Source organism: Ptychodera flava, chromosome 9 (genome assembly GCF_041260155.1).
Source record: "Ptychodera flava strain L36383 chromosome 9, AS_Pfla_20210202, whole genome shotgun sequence".
Classification (NCBI taxonomy): domain Eukaryota; kingdom Metazoa; phylum Hemichordata; class Enteropneusta; family Ptychoderidae; genus Ptychodera; species Ptychodera flava.
Window position 1 is genome coordinate 10,383,106 of NC_091936.1, and position 15,362 is coordinate 10,398,467.

General features: G+C 36.0%; 2 protein-coding genes across 2 annotated transcripts in view; one reads left to right on the plus strand and one right to left on the minus strand.

The window, feature by feature from the left end:
- Nucleotides 1–15,362, minus strand: part of LOC139139961 (aladin-like) — a 236,579-nt gene that overhangs the window by 57,524 nt on the left and 163,693 nt on the right. The window lies entirely within an intron of this gene.
- The window catches only part of LOC139139958 (metal cation symporter ZIP14-like), a 40,508-nt gene continuing 30,168 nt past the window's right edge, over nucleotides 5,023–15,362 (plus strand). The window contains exons 1-2 of the mRNA XM_070708926.1: nucleotides 5,023–5,757; nucleotides 13,305–13,572. Of these exons, the coding sequence (XP_070565027.1) occupies nucleotides 5,173–5,757; nucleotides 13,305–13,572 (853 nt within the window). The 5' untranslated portion in view covers nucleotides 5,023–5,172. The remainder of the gene's footprint in view (nucleotides 5,758–13,304; nucleotides 13,573–15,362) is intronic.

Consider the following 15,362-nt stretch of genomic DNA (forward strand, 5'->3'; position numbering starts at 1 on the left):
AAAATGAATGCAGTATATGTTATAAGTTTCTGAGCTTACAATTTGTATAGAATTGTTAGAAGCCATGAGACACATGTAAATTAAAAACAAATCAGCGGATCAGTAAACACGTTCGATGGGTAATTTTCTTCAACTTGAAGCCATATTGCAACTGGCAAAACCATGCGTTCACACTTTAGTTTACCTGTATATAAATCATAAGCCTTTATCGAATGAATTCCTCCAGTTGCAAATAGAACGTTTACGCTCGTAGTTAAGGGAATACGAGTTGAGGTACCAGCCTAGATAGTGACTTTACTTTAGTAACTGAAGCTGATAAACTAAGATGTTGGTTGTAAGCACCACTTTAGATCGTTATAACAGGATGTCAAAGTTAATACACTGTATTGTAAAATATCTACAAATTTATATATTTTAATTTTCTAAACTTACACTAAACTGCAAAATTGTCATCATATATTACACAGTGGTCACCACATGGAAATTTTCGTTAGTCTTTGATTGTTTCTTCAGATTAAACAGGATCACATAACATGGACTATGCCGTTCTCGATTATCCCCATAAAGTTACTAATAATTAATTAATGTGTGGCGCTATCTCTTTCTCGTATGATCTAAAACCAACTTTAAAGTGACAAAGTCGGCCATTGAATTTTGTTTTATACGAGATACTACTTAATATTGTTTGGCATGTTGAAAGATGCTGATTAAATGGGTAACCATGCATATTCGACCCCGGTTTTAGACAAATTATATGAAACAATGGCGAAAATGAATTAATGGTCATGACCATTACTAGTAATTCATTTTCGCGAAGGTTTCGTGTGTTGTGTCTAAAACCGGGATCGAATATATGCATGGCCACCCATTCATTCAGTATCTCTTAACGTGTCAAACAATATAAGTAGTATTATCTCGTATCAAACAAGATTTATGAAAAATGGCCGACTTTGTCCCTTTAACACGCCTCGGCCACGTGATCGCCGTGTGACAGAGGGCGTGAAAGCAGGAACATTTGCTGCATTTGAGTCTATGAACAATACCTTCCATTTCGATGAATTTGCTGTATGGCTTTTCACTCTTCCCGAAGCCTTGTATAAAGAAATGCTATTTCTGATCGAGTTGAATTGAGATGATTGATGGACATAAACGAGAGAAATGATCCATGCAGCGACAGACGGACGAAGCTATTGTCTTTAGAAACTAGGGAGCTAGTGTTTGGAGCTAAAGGCTATAGCATTATAAACAACCATATCTTCATACTATTCAAAAAGGGAAAAAGTACCGCGGGTAATCAGGCTGACAACTTTAATTGCAATGTCTTTAACTTGTGTTCAAGACTCATTTCAAGTTCTAAAGCTTAGGCCAAAAATTTGTTTCTTGTCCCTGGCTTTCAGTAAAAGTGGTCGATGCGACGAGGCGATTTTCTTTTTTCTTTTTCTTTTTTTTCTCTCTTTCTTTTTAGATTTTAGATTTTCTTTTTAGTGCTGGTTTGGCACTTTTGATGCAACAGTTATTGTCTTTTTATAACTGGCTGCATATTACCTCCGGTTTTTTTAGCATTTTTGGACATGCAAACAGGGTTATCAAGGATAGCTGTACTGATGAGTATATCACACACAAAAAAAGACATGACGCGCAGGTTCTGAAATGACGCGCGCGATGACCAGAAACGTACGATCCATTTTTTGCCTAACTGTTGCGTGTGAGTCACTTTCAAAAACTATTGAGTGGTGTTTTTTCACTCGTAAATTACGTCATTTTCACATAACCTTCTGAATGGTCGGTAACGATTAAATCATAATAGAGCATCAATAAAATGTGTGACGATTGTTTTCTAAAGATGGTTTCGGGTTTACGATCAAACGATTGCCCATTTTCAAGTTTTGAGTACAAAACTACACTGTGACGAACCACACCTTTTACTGTGAAACTATTGAACCAATTAAACTACATGAATTGTATATTACAGGACTTAAAGACAGATGGACCGAACAGAGTAGTCCTGCTTTATCGTTACTTTCAACATTTTCTTGTTTTTCCGTCTGTCTATAGAAATTGCGTCGACGATTTTTGTGTCGCTAGCAGCCGCTTCTGACATCGAGCTCGCTCGGTGTACATAACTAGTAATGATAGAAGTCTTCAACTCATGATGGTATCATTGTCCTTTATCGCCATCATCATCATCATCATCATCATCATCCCATGTCATTTTCGTTGGACTAGCTCAAAAGTTCCGAAGGTTGTGCCATCGAACGCAACCTCGAATCATTAAGGTAGTATGCGCCTCGAAAGTGAAAGACTTAAAATTAAATCTTGTTTAAACTTTCCTTAAGAAATCTTTCAACTATACTATTTAAGATTCAAGAATCAAAATCGGGGGTTACCATGTAAATTTTGATACTTGAGAAAGAAATTACCCGAAATTTACCTACATTCGAAATTCAAAATGACCACCATCCCCGTGTTTAACTCTAAGGAGAAAAATAAAATTTTTGATTTTCAAAAAAGGGGAGACGGTGAAAAGTTTTCTTACACCAAGAGCTTTAATATGAGCCCCAACAAGTGCTAGATCAGGAAATATATGTAAATGTTTCAGAGTTCGAATATCTATCTCCGATGAACGGAACATCTTGGTCCATGCCTGCAACGCGCATCGTGACACGCAGTGCACGATACACCGAGATGATGTGATAATTCTAGTTTTACTCGACATTATTATATACCATTGTACACGATTAATATAGTGCGCAATGTGAAAGCCTACATAAATTGTCATTTTACACTATGATTATTTCAAGGGAAAGTGGAAACAATAGCTGACGCGACAATAAAGGGTGGACGTACGCTAGGGACAATGAGAAGGAAAAATATAACTTTTCTCTGTTTAGGCCTTAGTCATTTAGGAATTGGTCAGTTTCTTCGGCCGGGGGGCCCGGTGGATTATTTTTTTTGCTGACATCAAAAAGTGGCTGCCAGCCCCTCCCCATTCCAACTTTCGAAAACAGGGTGACCCCCTGCGTGCGACAAAGATAAAACAGGTGGAATAAAAATTCAATATATATATATATATATATATATATATATATATATATATATATATATATATATATATATATATATAATTTTTGGGGTATATTTTAAACATTCATTCACTTTGTGCTTTAATGAAATTGTTGTCATGTCAGTTGTAAGATAAGAACTTAAAAGTGTCAATTCTACAGTTTGAATCACGGTCCCTCCACCGTGTTTGAATACAGTATTTTGAATGAGCTGTGTATGTATTCCACACTTTATATGCATATCCAAACGTCCAGAACTGTTGTAAAAAGATGTGATTGTGAAATATAAGTGCATGTTGGTTTCTAACACTGAATTCACATAGAGAAAACAGAAAAGTGTCAGGAACTTTTCATGCTTTTCATATGGACTTCAGATTTCATGATAATTAATACACTTTGCAAAACAGACGTTCAACTTACAGACATAAAGATATTTCTGACATATATCCCTGATATATTAAAGTACAAAGTCCGAAGGGCTCGCCGAAAAATATTACCGGTAATTAAACATACATATCTCTGATATATATATATGTCTTATATATTAATGTTTCGCGCCTAAAAGGCGCTTTGAAAAAATAAGTATGATTATTATTAAAGTTACGTGCCCCAAGGACGCGCTGAAAAATGCAACTGAATGATGAAATTTGTGGCTGGCAGGATGCATTTTAGGCAAGTATGATCCCGTGTCGAAATTAAAAAAAATTCAAAAAGTACACTGACCCCCCCCCCTCCCAGGCCGAAGAAACTGACCAGTCCCTTATGTAATAGTACAGAGGGCAGGTCGTCTATGTAGCCGACACGAACACGAACTGTCTGATACCGGCTATCAAATTCTATGAAAAATAGTAAAGAATGGGCTACAAAATCACTATCAGTTTTAAGTTGCAGGTAGAATAAGTTTGTGACTTTGTATAAAATACTATAAAAATAGTAGAAAGTGAGCAACCAGCTGATAGTTAGTCGAGGAGACCTTAAACTTGTACACTACGCATATCATTAGCATCTCATTGTCGGCTACATGGGTCCACATCTGGGAAAAAAGACCAAAGAACCATATGATATGTTTAGACCTTGGAACCAAATCTATTGACGGTTTACCGAATTCGTAACCGTTTCATTCTTGTTCTCCCATTCCTGATAATTTAAAAATTAGATTTAATGACTTTTCTATGTTTGCGATCACTAGTGCCTGTAGTACGGCAACTTACATCCACTAAAATCAGCCTATAAGCTTATGAATGAGTGACAATACCAATTTTTACTATTGCAAATAGTAGTCATAACATTTCATCTCTATTTCGACATAAACGTAAAAGTTTCTTTCAGTATTATTGCATTTTTTTCGAAATCATAACAATATTTTCCATGATCATTTTTCGATTCTTTTATGTCCTCTATCAATTTTGATTGTTGGCAAATATTTTGCATTATTATTCTGGAATTGGAAAGTAAGTCTTCTCATGATTCAGTGAACTCGTTACCGTTTGAAGTGTTCCCTATAGGCCTAAGCTTATCTCCAATTTAGTGTCGTGATTTTTATTTCTTTTATTGGGAACATTTTGGAGTCAATACAATACTTGGGTACTCAATGCTTGGGTACGTATATTTTGTCTTGAAACTAGGGACAAAAGTATTACAACAATCGTGTAGATTGGACTCAACTCTTCCCTGTTCCCATGTGATGGAAGGTTTTCCTTGTTTCTCGAATGTGATGGGCGGGCTCGGGGCTCAGTCCTGCCATCATAAAAGTTTAATAATTAATAAGGGATCACAATCACGCCACAGCCAATTTTACAAAAAAATAACCTTAGCCTAGTTTTAGACTCTATTGTCTATAGAGTTTGGTGCATCCAAGGGTCAAAGCTAACGGTGGGATACCCAAGGGTAGCCTCGAACCCGCTCTATTTAAATTACAATAGGCCTAAAACAAGTATTATTGCACACATAAAATCGCATATTCTGTACCGATCGATTAGCTCCTGTTTTAAGTACCTCTGCCATTTTCCTGTCAGACAGTGGTGTACAGATCCCTGGCTTTAGCCACGTTGGTTTAACGTGCAACAACACAGAAGCCAGAAGAGGCAGTGCCATCTCAGGTCTCTGCTGCATGCAGCCAAACAGTTTATCGACAGCTGACGGCATGGCAGGCAGCCTCGGTCTTGTTGACATAATCCGTGTCTGCACATGCGCACCTACTATTGTAAACGTGTCTGACGATCGTCTTCATTCAGGGGGTGATCTTTCTTCTAAGTCAGTGTGTGCTTCGCTAGCGCTCATAGTGTACGTTATGGTGACAATGGCTTCGTTTCACTTGGTTTTGCTCGCACTCTGTTTCTCACTTATGGTAGAATCCATAGTGCCACAAGTCTACGACCCAAACATCCAAGACGGCACCGCCGAACTGTCGCAAAGTAGTAAGCTACCTGGGCCTGAACTTTTTCTGGATGACCTTGTTGAGGAGTACGGGAGTGATGGGAAGCTTACAGTCCAACAGTTAGAGGTTCTCTTGTCGAAACTAAATGTCGGTGGAATCAGAGCCAGGGCAAGTAGTAGCGACGAAAGCTTCGAGGTGCGACAGCAGAAAGAACTCATCGGAGTAGCAAACCAAGCCCTGCAGATACTGGACGCCACGGTGCAACTCACTGAAAATGACTCTGTTAGCAAAGAAACTTCCCCAGAACACGAACGACCGGTAGGATACGATTATTAAATTAGTACTTTTGACTTTTTTGTCACAATCTAGATTTCTCCATTTGACCCAGAAGTTTACTTGAGTCTTATTACGAATGGTCTATGTACGACACGTGTTATAGACTATTTCTATTACAAAATAAATCCTTTTAGCACGATTCACAGCGTCTGTGCTTAGAATCACGTGGTGCAACTGCTTAAAGCGCAGTGGTCGTCGCGCCGCGCTTGCGTGGTTTTTTTGTTGATAAACATAAATTTTTGTAAACATAAGTCTTCTCAACTTCAATAGGAGTGAGATGGGCGCAGTCCCCCACTTTGTTAAGGCCTTTGTAAGACTCAACATCATGCAATAGTAAAATATTAAGATCGGAAACGAACTTCAGTGGTATAAACTCGTGTAGAGCTACGAACATTGGGACACTACACTCAGCCACAGTCCCTCTATCCCTGGGCCCCTATTGTTTTTGTTAGGTGATCAATATTCTCTTTCTTCCTCTTCTTGTTCTTCCAGGATTTTTTGCTCCCCCTAGAACTCTAAAACCACTTGACATTAACTTTTCCAACTTGCAGGGCTAATAGGTACATATGAGTACTTGTGCACCTAACCCTACAAATTTCGAATGGTCACGTGACCTCGCAGCAATATTGGATTTTCCCAAAACCTTTAACTTTTCCAGCCAGACAGTATCACTTCCCCATCAGCCAAGTCAGTAAAAAGCTGTATTGAGCCAAAACATGACGTATTTTCACCCACTTGGCTTGGTATGTTATAGCATCTTTAGTCCAAAAAAATCATACTATAAATCCTATGTACTATAACATTGCGTATGTATGAAAATTATTGTATTTCTTTTGCCTTTATACAGCATTCTGTGCAAGCAACCCTGCTCTCACTGTATCAACAAAACTCAAAAACATGGACTTTGCTCTTTCCCACCCCCAAATCATTAACCCTTTTCCTGCCAGACAGTAATAACTGTATCACTTCCCCATCAGCCAAGTCAGTAAAAGCGGTATTGAGCCAAAACATACGTATTTACACCACTTGGCTTGGTATGTTATAGCATCTTTTGTCCCCCAAAAAATCAACTTTACAGTATTATGTTTTCAACAGCCTTCAAATGTACAGGATTATGTTAAAATACATCATATGGAATATGTTGTGTTTCGTTAATTTTAACCATCTTGACCTGATTGTGAAATATGGACTTGGCAGGAAAAGGGTTAACAGCATCACCCTGAATACATAAAGAAAATGTGCTGGCACAAATTGCAGAGCTATTATTTCTACTATTGACTCGTAAATGGTTGTCAATGGACATTTGATGAAATAAAAAGAACAATTGCATGGTTTTTTTATGATTTCACACTTTTCATCCTTTTTAAATTGAGCAATCTAACTTGTTGAATATGAATGAGTTCCAATTTTGTATTGATGGTCATCAGGTTTAAGATTTTCCCGGCTTTGTGTATAATGCAAAGTGGAATGGCTTAGTGCACAGCAGTTCTGTCCTTCCAAAGAAAAAAAATTATCTCCAGAAAGCAGTCTGTGTATACTAAGTCACGGTCCCTCTATGTGATAGAGGGACCGCGGTATAGTGTTCTACATAGACTGTTATACTGTCTGGGAATTTAATGTCTGTGCTGTAAATATGTAATGATTATGATTACAAGTAACATCATAGCAAATGGTCATCCCTTCCTATGGTAACCATCTGTTCCCTGAAATTTGATCCAGTTTTCATCTTTCTCAAATTTTTTCTGACCACATTGACCATTTCATTCAAATCACTGTTCTGTGGTCAAAACATGCAAAGATACCACAACTTACTGGTCAAAATGACCAATCGATTCAAGATATAGATATTTGAATCATTCAGACACCGGTAATGACACAGCTGTTAAACCAGGCACTCAATGCCAGGCCAAACCAGACATAAAGGAACTGAGATTGGTGGTAAATCTGATTGAAAATTCAGCCTAATTTTAGTTTAATAATTTCTTGACAGCGTGAATCTGCACATTGTGTGAGTGTGTTGAAAGGAGGAGGGGGGGGGGGGGGTAAAAGGCATTCACATGTCTTTAGATAATTCTTTCACATTTGTGAAAAGCTGGACTCTTTCTCTTGTGTTAGGTTTATTTAAAGATCAATTTATTATTCCATCAAGATACACATTTACATTCTGACAAAATTCTTTATATTAGGTGACGGAAACTTTGCCGTTTCTGGGGAAAAATGATAACGTTAAAGGTAGCTTGTCTGATTTTGTGTTGTTTATTGTAAAGCAAAGTAAAATGGCAGCAAGATTATGATGAAATCAGAAAATTTTTTGTTTGGGGATATTTTTCAGAGCAAAAAAATTGTTTTGTTTCATTGCCATATCATAGAAATTTTAATACCTCTGATTGTATATCTAGTTACATTATGGGAGCAGCAGCTGAAACGTTTGATGATATTTACTGATTTTAATGTCTCGTTCTACTTCCAAAAGAATGTTGAAACTATTTAGCTTGGTAACACAGCACCATTTTGTCAACAATTTAATTCTACAATTCACACATATAACACAGTCTACGAATGTACAGACTGAGTTTACAAGCTTAGTACTGTTTATCCCAACATGCTTTAGGTAGTAGAACAAGAAACTGTAGATGACTTTAAAAACAAAAATAGTAGAAAAAACTCATGGAAAGTTACATCTAGTCTGTCCCATTAAGTACTATAAGTGAGAAAACATGGATTTTGTGAATACATTTTGATTGTATTGATATTACTGTTTTGATAATTACCTTGATTGTTGGTTCAGTTTTAAAGTATGTAAAGTTCCCAAGACTAATCCAATATACCACATGGTGTGTTTTGTTCACATGTGTCACATCTATGACTGTATGCATATCGCTGAATTATTCATTAAAAATAAAAAGCAATTATTAAAACCTCAAGTATTATATATTATAGCCCTGACATTGGACTGTGTGCCCGTGGGTAGGTGACCATTTGCACGAGGTACATGTAAGGAGGGCAAATGGTCTCCTGCCCCGAGGGTATATAGTCCCATGATTGGGCTACAAATGTTTTTATTACATGCCTCTCTGACATAATTTTCTCCAAATTTTTTGGTTTACGTAGAAATGACAATTGCCTGTTTTTTTTCTATTTTAGAGGAAAATCTGCTGAAAAAATAGAATGATTTTCATCATCAGAGCACGCATTGATGTATTTAAATCACTGTTATTGGGTTTTTTGAATTTTTTGCATAATTTTGTAAAAATGGTATTTCCTAAGTAAAAGATGTAATTTGATATTTTTAGCCCTGAAGGTGTCAAGTTGAAAATAGTTCCGGTTCACTTTCAGTCCAATGATGACTATGCGGCCTGCGACGTCATCAATGAGTTACTATTGAATCCTACGGAGCGTGCAACGTTCGATATACATATATGAGGCATGTAATAAAGTGCAAAGAGGTCAAATTGACAGTTAATTTTGAAAAATTTAATAGAAGACCATATTAATTTTCAGGCTCTTATAAGAAAAATACTTGTGAAACCTTGTCAATATCCAAAGTTACTAAAACACTAAAAAGGTCAAATAAAAAAATATTTCCAGAAGTCGCACAACCAACCCTATTAAAGCCCTATGACTCAGGATTATGTTTTTCATTTTAAAAATCACACATGATTTTTGCAAGATTCACTAGTTTTTGATTGGATGCACCCTGTTAAAAATAGAGGATACAATGAAGTAGCTGACTAGCCTAGCCTATGTCTGAAGGAATGGTAATAGAAACACATGACAATTTTCTTTTTTCATACAATTTATCAACATGTTAGTACCCTTCAATGTTAGCTCAGCAGCTAAACCTACTAGAATTTGGAAAGAAAAATAGTACGGAATATTATCCCACCAATATTTTATACAAATATGTATACTTAATGTACAGATGTCAGATTGCTTGTAAATATAGGGAGAATTTAAGAAACTTGTCCATCGGTCCAGAATAGGGATACCCACTTACGTTGGTGCTAACTTGGCTGTGTTCATGACTATACATGTTACATGTATATAGAAAATTAATGAAAATTATTTCCTTGGACTGAATGACCCGTCTCATCATGGAAATTGCCATGTGGAATATTAGAGATCCGCCCCTGCATTGAAGGGAAGAATATTTTTTAAAGCAACATCGCCTGTTTTCCATGAATTAGATAAAGCTTTTGAAAGTGATGAAACTATTGGTGTGTGCTTAGGGTCATAAAATACATCTACATGTATTCTGCACTTTGATTTCCATTGCTTAATGACAGGGTCATGTCAGAGAAATTTGATGGTCGCAGGACAGGAAACATGAGCAACTAGTAGTTATGGTTCCTGTGATGTGAAATCAAACCTTGTGAATGACCTAGTGAAGTTTCATTCATGTTATTCATAAAAGTGTGAATTTTATCACTGCAGGAAATCCTCTCTGAAAGCATTAAATGCAAGAGCAGTCAGTATTGTGGGTTTGGTCTCCACATATGTACGGTAAAAATGAAAATCCTAAGGCTCTCCTTCTTCATGTATTGATTTGAGTTCCTTGGTTGATTTCACGCGACAGGTCTGATAACACTCGACTGTGACCTTATCTTGCACTTCAAAATAAAAATAGCATGAATCAAATGATACAGCTGGTATGTCATCTATTTGACTAATCCAAGTCACAGCTTGTTGAACATGTACAACAACACCACAATGGATTTCATGGTTACTGGAAAAGAAGCTTGATAAAAAAATGCCGTGAAATATGAAACAAAACAGAAACATTTCAGCCTATTACTTGTATATTATGGGATCTATAAAAGTATTTCCAATTCGGCAAAATTATAAGCAGCAATTCAGAAGATCAATTTATTATTCTATCTGCCCTAAGTCAGAAAAACAATAAATTGTTTACAACTCTTACAACTATTTATGTGTTTTTTAAAGGAATTTATTTTCTCTGACTAAATGACTTATCTAGACCTAAGAATCTTTAGAGATCTTCCCCTGAACTACTGTACAAGAATATTTTTCCAGGCAGCATGGCATGTAATGCATGGTTTCAGGTTCTGAAAGTAGCCAAGCTGTTGTTATATACTCATGGTGATAAAATTTGTGTACATTACACTTTTGTTTCCATAGTCTCATGACCATGTCATGTCAGAGAAATCTTACGATAGTGTGAGAGCCAATCTTATGAATCATGCAGCATAGTTTCACTCATATTATTAATGAAAGTGTTAATTTTTCATCACGGGAATTCACTCCTCACAGAACGTGAGAGCAGTCAAGAGTTGTTAGTTCTTGTCTACACTGTACATGTGTTGACTTAATAATTGAAAATCTAGATCAAAATTCTTTCTGATTTAGGCGATAAAGTCAGGGAAACTTGTTCAAATAAATCCTTTGATTCATAAAGATTTTAGGTTTATGATTGATAGATTTGTTTGATTTGTGAAAGGGTGAAATAATTGTATTATGTGTAGTTGTTGCCTTGTTTTGGTGGTTGAGTGAAGAGTCCATTGACAATAATCAGAAAGACTAGGATACCAAAGTACAGTGCGTACAGTAAGTGTTTCTTGAGCTTATGGCAAGGATTGCCAAATACATTGCATATCTTTTGATCTAGCGCCAGTATCATGGTAAACCGCATTGTTGTGTGTGTTGATATTTGCCATGTACAGGGTTTATGGTCTATAAGTTTACCGGTATACACCAGTCTGTCTAACCTATGGAATGACACTTCACCCATCTGTCAGAGTTGCAAAGTTACAAGTACTTGTCACCAACCCAGTCCTATTAGATTTTTCATAGTTTACAAACATTTTGGATATTATCAATACTTGTGCTTCCAGTTGAAGTGGTTGAAAAAGTACAAAGTGTAGCATTCGGCAAGTGACATTGACAAATTTTAAAATCAACTTTGAGAGTTTTTGAGAGTGTGTTGCTAAATAACCAGAAATACTAACTACATTTACTGTATGCTACCAGATTCAATGAAACAAAATGTAAATACTATAACAAAATATTTCACTTGTATGTATCGTGTGTTTTGATGACATCGTTACATGAAATAAATTGAGTCTGGAGGAAATACTGGAATATTGATGATGTGTAATTTAAGAAGATTCAAATATTGATGGGAAACCTGTAGATTCATTAAACACGTGGTACCACATGGTTTTTCACAATCACTGCTAGATATTACTATACAAAGTGTTCCCTTACCATCAATAACAGGATATAGACATTGTATGGTGCCAGCTGTGGGATCTAATTCCCATAAATAGTTTTGAATGGGTGACATTAGTGGTGGGAAGCACAGATTGACGTCATTTATCAGCAAATACTACACATGCTAATGCTAAACTGGTGTATGTGCTAATGACTCTTCAATTTGCAATTTAAATGGTAGCTGATGAGTAGAAACAATCTGAATCAGTATAGTTTTGTTTATTTCACAACTCAATTAGGTACATCCCAACCATGCACTTGACTTAAATTTGGACAATAAACAAGCATTAACAAGTTGAGTTTATATGTTTAGTTATTGTTGGGGGGGAAAAATAATAGCTAAATTGAAGATATAAAAAATTTCCAATTTTATGATGTACCAGGCTCTAAATTACTTTAAATATCTCGCTACATGTTTGTGATTAACAATTTGGAAACTAAAAGTTAAGCTAAATACACTTAAGACCATTGCAAATTGTGGAAATCATCGGAAATACATGTAATTGTCTTAATACATGCAAAGTCACAATACATCGTGTCATTGATGAAACTTCCTTGTGTACCAACAGTTATTCTGAATAATTATCTGCTAAACAAATCTCAATTCATGAAAGGCTTGATCTTTTTTAACCAAGTTTAATATTGTTTGATATCACTTTTGTTGCCATGACATGATCCCAAAATAACCATGATATTCAGAATATTTATGGGCATTGCAGAGATAACGTTTCAAGTCAATAGAACTTAAATAGAGATAATTTTATCTGTTAATAAATTGAGAACTTCATTAATGAAAGTTATAAAGTAAGAGAAACCTTAGGAGAAGTACATGGAGCATTGTAGTTCCCCTGGGTACATTTATAAGAATAACAAAAGACATTTTTTTTTATATTCCCCTGTACTGCTATCTAGCTGCAAGCTTTCTTTGGCATATTTCTGTAATATGCCCATTGACGCCATCCAATACACCATTATGGATTTTGTCGATTAAAAACTGCTGTAGAAAATACACTGACTAGTAATTACAAAGTGTGAAAGAAAGTGTGAGAGAGAAACAATTACAATATGGTGCAAGTCCTTGAAAAATATATGAATAGTATGTTTTCTAACAGATAATACATGTATGTGATACATTCTGTCACTGATTTTAATTACAGCAGATTGTGTATTGCTGTTAAATAAGCATGGCAGAAAATACGTACTGTGTGCAGGACCTTGTATATTATTTTTGTTTGCCATGTTGTTTGATGATTTTGATAAATTTTAAATGTTCTTTTGTGTCTTCCCTCTTATTGCAGTGCTACTCCACTTCTGAAATTATGCAAATTCACAACTTGGAAAAAACTTCGGAAATTGACCGCTACAAGATGTCGGAGATGTGCCCCGCCATTCTCCATCAAATCGGCAAGGGATGTAGCAGTGATCAAAGCCGCGAAGAGAAGGCCATAACTCTCGTGAATGAAGATGATGAAAACCTCTTGTTTGAAGAGGTCTGGTTGCACAGAGTTTTGAGAAGTTCAAATAATGACACTGATGATGATGATACATCTCCCACTACTGCACAAAGTAAGTCATGGGTTTTTTTTCAAATATTCAACCAATTTCAGCCAGTTTCTGTGTCCAATTGAAATCTGTCCAAATCCCACTGTTTTGACTTCATTTTGCTGTTTGATTTTACAGTGTAAATGTATTTTTAGTGTCAGCCAAGGTCTACCTATTTTAAATCTGAAATACCATGATATCAAATGTCAATGTACCTGTACATTTTTTATTTCCAGAATCTCATTTGACACCTAACATACAGGATACAATCATTCAAAATCCTACCAGTTTTCACTCACACAAAACAACGATAGGATGAACAAGAGAGAAAGTGTAGATTTTCAGAATAGGAAAGATAGCATACATTTTATACTGAAGAAGCGAATCGAAGCTTTTCTATAGAGATAGAGCAAAAACAGATCCAGCCACTGTACCTGTGGTAGATTTTTGTTTTCACCACTGAGATATAAAACAACTATCGACAGTCAGTTTTGCTGAGAGAGAGCTGACCCTCGTGCGTTTTACACTCTGCCATGTGTCACTCCACCAAATACATGTACTGCACATGTAACCCTATCAATACTACCTATACATGGTACACACAAGTTGAACACAGTGTGGGATTGACTGATGCTAGTTTCACCCAATTACCCATTTTCCTATATGTATGTACATGTAGGACCACTTATCCTATTGAAAATAACATAATTTCCAAAGTCTGGTGATAAAAATTTTTAACCTGTTCATCCCAGTGCCCTGTAATCAGTTTAACAATTACCATTTGTAACAGTGAGTTTGGGCCAAACCATGACGGGAAACGGGTTACACAGTGTTGCTGCACAAGGGCAATAGCTTTTCTTTTCCTGCCTATGTGTGATGGGATCTCCTATAGCTATCCTATTGGAAATAAAAGCAACATGTGTCAAATCTTAATGGAGAAAGGTTGAAACTAGCAAGCATGGTACAAGAGAATATCACGTGAGCGAGAGATAACAAAGTGCATAACCCATTTGTGTGTTTGTACTAGTATTGACCCATATTGGTGTGTTTGTATTAGTATGGACACATCACTCTATTATTAGATGATTTAGCAACCTGTATGGTATTACACATTGTCCTTGGTTTGAGGTCAGACAGTACACATAGCTGGACATGCAAAACAAATGGCAAGGACGGTTATAATAAAGGGCATTCACAAGGAAGCTGATTAACTACTGAGGAATAAGTGCAACTAGCTGTTAGTTACAAATGTCTGAAAAATGTACTTAAAGATTGACATAGATAAGTCTTAAATTTGATAAGAATAACAGTCGCGACATACTTGAACTCTGTGCTTATATTGTTCAATAGATTTCCCATTCTAAATTTGAATATGCCAATTACCACAATGAAAGAAACCCCATATTTTAATAATGTTAATTAAATTTCAATTAGCAGATAATCATATATTGTTTATTCTAATTAAAAAAATAATTTGGTCCTGTAAAAAAATTACATGTGATATTGTAGTTCATGTTGGTACTACTGTAGTGTACAACAGACAATTTATCAAGTGTAAAGAAACCAATTTTAATCATCTTAATTGCCAGTGCCACTTTGGTGCACAGCTGGAAATATGAATTCCCTGCCACAATGGGAAAAAATAATCTTTCCTCAGCTGGCCCTGTATGGGATCTGATAGTGTCAATAGATAATTCAACAATGACATTGATGCATGCAACCATTCAACCCCTTTTTCACTATACTCAGTTCCAGCCTTGCTGGTAAAAACAATGAGGGAGGGCCAAACCATTGTAGGGAAAGGGCTGTGTGTC